General features: G+C 37.7%; 1 protein-coding gene across 1 annotated transcript in view; it reads right to left on the bottom strand.

Annotated features, from left to right (window-relative positions):
* Positions 1–303: 303 nt before the first annotated feature.
* Positions 304–7186, bottom strand: part of nAChRalpha1 (nicotinic acetylcholine receptor alpha1) — a 121662-nt gene continuing 114779 nt past the window's right edge. Inside the window, exons 5-7 of the mRNA XM_035884353.2 lie at positions 6784–6964; positions 4301–5545; positions 304–739 (exon numbers count right to left, since the gene is read on the bottom strand). Of these exons, the coding sequence (XP_035740246.1) occupies positions 536–739; positions 4301–5545; positions 6784–6964 (1630 nt within the window). The 3' untranslated portion in view covers positions 304–535. The remainder of the gene's footprint in view (positions 740–4300; positions 5546–6783; positions 6965–7186) is intronic.

Here is a 7186-nt window from a genome sequence, read left to right as displayed (position 1 = left end):
TTCGTTCAGACTCATTCTTTCTCTCAAACGTACATGCATAGACATGTTCTCTTTCTCTTTCACTCCCTCCCTTTCTCTCTCTCTCTCTCTCTCTCTCTCTCTCTCTCTTTCTCTCTCTCTCTTTCTCTCTCTCTCTATTTATCTATCTCTCTTACATACAATCACTTTATCTCATCACTTTATCTAGTCTCATTCCAGGACGAGACCGGAAAGGAAACGACGGGGCAGCGATGGAAGAAAAGCGGAGCGGCGGACGAGAGAGAAGAGTCGCGTCCTTCTCCGCACTGACGCGAAAATCGGCAGTTTCGATGGATGACGACAGCGAGGACGACGAGGACGACGACGACGACGACGAAGAACAATGTCGTCGTCGACGTCGGCGACGCCGACGATGACGATGATGACGATACCGACGACGAAGACGGCACCAGCAAATCCAATGATGACAATGACGATGACGATGATTATAATGACGGCGATGACGTCGACGATCGCGCCAATGACACGGTGGCCATTGACCGCGCTTTATCGTCAACTATTCCTCCTCCGGGCCCATATTCATCAACATCATTTTCTTCTTCGCGATCTTGCTGTACTTTATGTCGATCGGCTTCGTCGTGTCGTAAAGACTCGGAGCCTGGAGGATTATCAGCGCCGTTCCGAGCACGCAAGCGAGCGTGAAGATCCATAGAAAGATCCGATCAAGCACCATCGCGACGTACTTCCAATCCTCTTCGACCTAACAACAGATCAAAATTTTTCGATATGTGAGATGAAATTTGTGTAATTTTTCTTTCTTTTCTTTTTTTCGTTTTTTGTTTTTCTTTCTTTTCTTTTTTTCTTTTTTGTTGAGATCTTTCCGGTGATACGTCGAGTCAGGCTCGACATCTCATATAGATAGCGAATTTGTGTGTATATATATATATATATTTTCTCTCAAAAAAATTTTAGAAGATATCATAAAAATAATAAGGCTAATAAGACTACACGAGCGTTTTATACCTCGTTTATTGCACGTCGCATATTTTCCAACAAAGTTAGAATTGTCTGTTTTAATACAATTAACTAAAAATACGTTGGCAATACGAAACAATTTAGCGAGTAAAACTCCCATAAAAAGCTTATCAAATCAAAATTCTACTTCGACAGAGAAAACGCGTCGTACAAAATGTTCATATTGTCCTACTATAAGAGAACTAATAAAAAATTTTTCTGAAAATTCGATTGAAGATGAATCCTTCTTAAAATTCTAATCTAAACAATTAACGTTTTTACTTGAACGAAAGTTAAAAATCTTGAGTATCATTCACGCTAAAACACTCATCCAATTAAAATCCTACTTCCACGGAAAAAACGCGTCGTGTATAACATTCGTATTGTCCTACCATAAGAAAACTAATAAAACATTATCTGGAAATTCTCTTGAAGATAAATCCTTCCAAATATTCTAATCTAAACAAACGTTTTCACTTGAATAGAGACTAAAAATCTTGAGTATCATCTACGTAAGATCAAAAAATTTGAAAAGAAAAACTCGAAAGAAATCTTCTACTTTTCTTTTTTTTTTTTTATCTTTTTTTCCTAATATACGAGCCAAACAAATCTTATCATGTAAGGTGCGTGCCAAAAATCCACTTGCATCGCCTCCCGAAATCCTAACTTTACGAGATACGGTCGAAAGATTTGTCCAATTTTGTGTTCCTATTTCTTCTTATCTATCTATTTATCTATCTTTCGATCTATCTATCTATCTTTACATGTATCGACTACTACTATATATAATGTATAAAGAGAGAAACAAACGAATGTGCAGAGTCATATATATACACGTGTGCATCCACACACACACACACACATATAAAACATATATATAATATATACATATATATAAATATAATAAAATATAAAAATTAATAAAAAATATAAAACATATATATATATATATATATATATATATATACATATACATATAAGCATTAAATGGGATATACGTATCAAAGACAGGAACGTGTAAACACATATCCTAATTATACTACGAAAAAATTGATATACACATATATGCACATATATAAATATAAAAATTAATGTAATTATACATGTACGCATTGAATGGAATATGTTGAATCTCGAAATGTACCTGAGACATGTGATAGTTAAGGAACACACACAATTATACTCAACGCATAAGAATCAAATTCTAAAGAAGACTTCCTTGGCAAGGAAGTTGTCGCAGTGCGTTATTCGACAGATACATCACAAGAATAATTTATGCGTTAAACTATGCGCACGCCAATGTGCAACGACAAAAGGAAAGCTCTAACTCTAGCTACAGCATTTCGTATTCTCGACTCCGTTGATATCTCCGAATTATGTGTGCTACTCTCTTGAAATCTGGCTCGATATGCGTAACTACTATAGGATCTAAACGTTAGAACGTTTCAAAACCTTCCTATCTTCAAAGTACAGATTTATTGAATTTAATTGAGGAGGCCTCTGTTTCTCTACTCAAAGTCAACAATTCGACCTTTGAGATTTCACGTTTAAAACGATGCTCTTATGTATTTTCAGTCCACTGAAAATTGTTTTTGGCACAGAATAAATTATAAAATTATGATTTTATTTGTTTAAGACAAAGAAAAAAAAAATAAAAAAAGAAACTAGACTCTTTCTTTCACAAATACAAATACACACGAACGCACGCACGAAAATATGAATAAAATAAAATTAATCAAGGATTTTTATGACGTTCAAAAGATATAGGGAGAAAAAAATATTATGATAAAAGAAAATCTTATTTTAGATCAATTTTATATCGAGATTTATTTCTCATAATTCTTTTTTTAAGCATACTCGAAATTACATTTTTACCTCGATTACAGAGCTATTCGCTATACAAGCTCGCGTTGAAATACAGAAAGTGCCGTTGGCACACTGACCTATATAATTTCTCGGAAAACAGCTGGATTGCGTCGACGCGGTAAAGCAAAAAATTCACCCTCGCCAGTGAACCTTCTTCACGTAACGAACATATACGGATATCTTTTTCACACCTACTGCTACTGAGTAAAAAAAAAAAAGAAGAAAAAAAAAAGAGAGAGAAAAAATAAAGGACAGATTCCGTTTTTGTCACTAAATTTTTCATATGCCGACAAAAACACTCACACTCACTTATACACGTAACATATGCACATAAATCTTTAAAGAACACCTTGTTTTGATGTAAAAGTAAAAAAAAAAATTTACAAATAAATCTACTTTCCCATATTTCAACCTTAATATATTCACCTCAATATATCAGAATGTATAATACGTTAAAACAAATTTTATTATCGAAAAGAACAAATCCATATGGTATCTAGATAAATTTCTCTTTGTTTTTCTTTAAATCCTAAGAAAATGAAAATGAGCGATTCAATGTCTTGAAAGGGATCTAACAGATGTTAGATTTTCTTATCAACGAGAACTCGAAGAGCTTAACAGGTAGCCAACAGGGACAAGTTGGACCAAGTTAAAAGAAAAAAACGAGAGAGGGAGAGAGAGAGAAAGAGAGAGATAAAAATGGAAAGAGATAGGCAAAGGGAGAATCGAAGAAAAAGCTGGAAGCTGTCGGATAGATTGATGCGAGTGATCGTTGTTCGTTTTCCTCAACCTTATCGACTCTCTTTTCCCACTGGATTTCGATGTGGCTCGGTGAGTCTTTACCTAAAGTTCCTCTTCGTTCAAAGCAAAAAGCCAGTTAACTCGGCCATTCATGGTAGGACACGAGTTGGAAGCATGCTGTATGATGTTAAAAAGGTTTGCTCAACTAATAAGACACTAACGCTCCTAGACTTGCTCTTAAAGAACTTAGCTGTTCGTCTCTTTCTATCTACTTCTCTCTCCGTTCTTCTCTCTCTCTTTCTCTTAATTTCTATCTTATTTCATCGTTATCTTTAATCTGAAAGAATAACTAGAAAACGAAGAACAATGATTGATTGATTTTCGTTCGAACTTAATATCAGTTTATCTGGGAGAAGTTAATCGAACGAGTTCAAATGAAAATGAGTTGAATTGGATAGAGTTTGAATATGGATAGATATATATACAAATGACTAATATAAAAGGATCAAAAGTTTATCGCACCCTAAAGATTTCGAATAAATTTCATTCTTAATAATTACATTCCATCTATAGAAAATATTCTACCGTCAAGTAATTCATGGTAATACTGCCGAGGGAACAAAACTTAGCTCGGATGAACGATAAGATAAGATTAACGATAAAAATGAAAAAAGAAAAATATAAAGAGAGAAAGACTCACGCTTTCAAACTTGTCCTTGTTCTTGGCATGCTGTGCGATGAATCGGGCGTCGTCGATGGTTTTCTCGATTTCGCGCACCAATGGCTTCTCGAAGGTGGGACTGATGTCCTCGTGTGCATAACCGGGACTAGCCGGTCCAAAGAGATCGTCGTCGGCACCGGGCAGAGGCAAGGAGGGCAGTGGTTCCTCGAAATAAGGGGCAACGGTACCAAGAGGTGGACCATGCTCATGATGAAAGCTCGGTGGCTTGCTGAGTGGCGGCGGCGGAGGTGGGCCAGTGGTCGGTAAGGAGCTCGGTGGTGGAAGGCCAGGACCGCCAGCAACACCGCCGTGGTGATGATGATGACCGACGATGAGGTGTGCCAGCGGACCGTGTGGTCCAGGTACCTCGTATTCGCCGCTGAACCTCTTACTGCCATACGGCTCGTACTTATCAGTCTCTTGTACATGGAACACATCGGTGAGGATAGCCTCGGGCGGTTTCCCGTTCGGTGCCTCGACGTCATCCTCGTCGACGACGTCGTCGAGCTCGTCGTCGAGCTCGTGCCCGTTATGAATACGATGAAGTCGATGATGATGGGAGCTACCGGCGCCACCACCGTTTCTACCACCATTATCACCAACACCGGTACCAGCACCGTTAGCACCACCGACAAGCCCATCGATACCTTCCTCATCTTCATCGTCCTCGTCCTTATTTGGTCTTTTGATGAGGAGGAATCGCGGGAGCACCTGAATGAACACGATACGTACCCACTTCGCCATACGGTGGGTAACCGGTGACCGAAAGTTCACATTCAACACTGCGATCGTCACTACGACCGAAAGTGTAACGAGCACCATCGTAAACAACAAATACTTGCCGAGCAACGGCACCGTCAACGACGTGGGCGGTATTATCTCAGCGAGCAGGAGGAAAAACACCGTCAACGAGAGGAGTATCGAGATCGACAGGGAAACCTTTTCGCCGCTGTCACTCGGCAGGTAGAACACCAACACCGAGAGGAAGGATATGCCCACGCACGGTATTATCAGGTTTACCGTGTAGAAGAGGGTCTTGCGGCGTAGGGTGATGTTGAACACTATGTCGGGATACGGTTCCTCGCAGCAAATGTAGAACGCCTCGTTCCTCACGGCAGGCACTTTTATTATGTCCCACTCGACGGAGATGTAATAATCTGTCAGATCGATACCCACATCGATTTGATTCGAATCTTCGGTTTGAGCGAGATGCCGCAGGTCGACCTGAAATCAATTCGATTGCCAAAAACGTTATCCATCGAAAATTTTCATCCGTAGATTCGATTATTATTAAATCTTTTTCTATTACCCTTTACTTTCCCTCCCCTTCCCTTTTTTCACCCAGAAAAAATTCCTATATTCGATTTACTAATCTTCGCTGTAATGGCGATGCTGTAAATAAGAAATTTTAATCGCGACATGAATAATCGAAATTCCATTGAGATAATCCATTGAATACGATACGTTCTCTGAGAAGCTTCTAAAGATTACTACCTTTGAGTTTCCAACTTAATCAGAATGGCTACGGATAATCGCGTTCAACCTCCGTCTCTCGGTCCTTCTTGACAGTAAGACCTACATTCTGTGTTTGTGTGTATGTGTGTATATATATATATATATATACCCACACATACTCACACATAAAAGCATATATATATATATATATGTTTCTCTCTTGGTTGTACATCAAGAAAGGAAAAGGAGTTACGTTTAAGATCCAGAAGACGTAAGAATGGATCAGACTTTTGTTCCGCGGATTTAACAAAAACGTTGCGGAGACAAATTTATGGGCCAACCGAAAAAAGTCGAATTAAGTTAGATAAAGACGAATGAGAAACGAATTGACATTTTCCCATGGATTTCGTGGTTAATACCTTTTTCTTAACGTAAAAGATACTTATATATTTCAATTTTATAATACATTTTCTAAATCTCTCGTTCGATATCAAGTTAGACAAAAATAATCTTTTTTCGATTATGAAATTATTATTAAACTATCACAAGATATCTTATTATTTACTCTTACAATTTATTAAGTTTTAGATAATTAATAATAAATTATAAAGCATGGACATTATTATTTCTTTTCTAATCTCCACGATTTCATTCTGCTTCAACAATTTCGAAAGGACTTACGATAACGATTGAACGACGAGAATAAAAGGATTTTCCATTTCTTGAAATTTTCTGCTCTTGTTCTAACGTTAATGTAAGAAAAAAAGAAATACAGAAAATGAAAGAGAGAGAGAGAGAGAAAGAGAGAGTTTCATTCTCGGTACAAAGGAAATTCGATTTCCGAACGGTCTCATGGTTCTCTCTAACTTGCTCTTCTCCAAACCCACCCAACCACCCAACCCTTCCTCTCCTTCACCCTCTCCCTCTCTCTTTCTCTGTCTTTCTATCCGTACCCAGTATAATTAATAACAAGCTTAATTGCTCGTCCACGGAGAACGAGGACTTACCGTATATCCGTCGTAAGTCCACGAGCCAAACTTCATGAAGCAGGTCTGCTCGTCGAAGGGGAAATACTCCACGTTGATCTCGCAAAATGATTTATAGATCGCCGGTGGCTTCCATATGACCTTTCCCGTATGGTGCAAGATCGCCTTGGTCATAATGGTTACCTCATAATTTCCATCGGCACTGAAAACAATATTAAACCAAAAGTTCATTAAAATCGACATTAGTACTTACAGAATACCAATATCATAGTGCTTCGCATTGTTAACGTTTAATTCATATTTAATATCGAACATTCCTTGAATTAAACTCCATTTTAAGAATTTATCTCATTTCTTTTTTTTTTTTTTTATAACGTCTTATTAAATTTATATCAATTTTCTTCTTAGAACGTGAACGAAATAA

Source organism: Vespa mandarinia, chromosome 12 (assembly GCF_050613455.1).
Source record: "Vespa mandarinia isolate Hongniang chromosome 12, ASM5061345v1, whole genome shotgun sequence".
Lineage (NCBI taxonomy): Eukaryota > Metazoa > Arthropoda > Insecta > Hymenoptera > Vespidae > Vespa > Vespa mandarinia.
The sequence above is the reverse complement of the archived record's forward strand: the minus strand, read 5'-3'. Positions and strand labels throughout refer to the sequence as shown.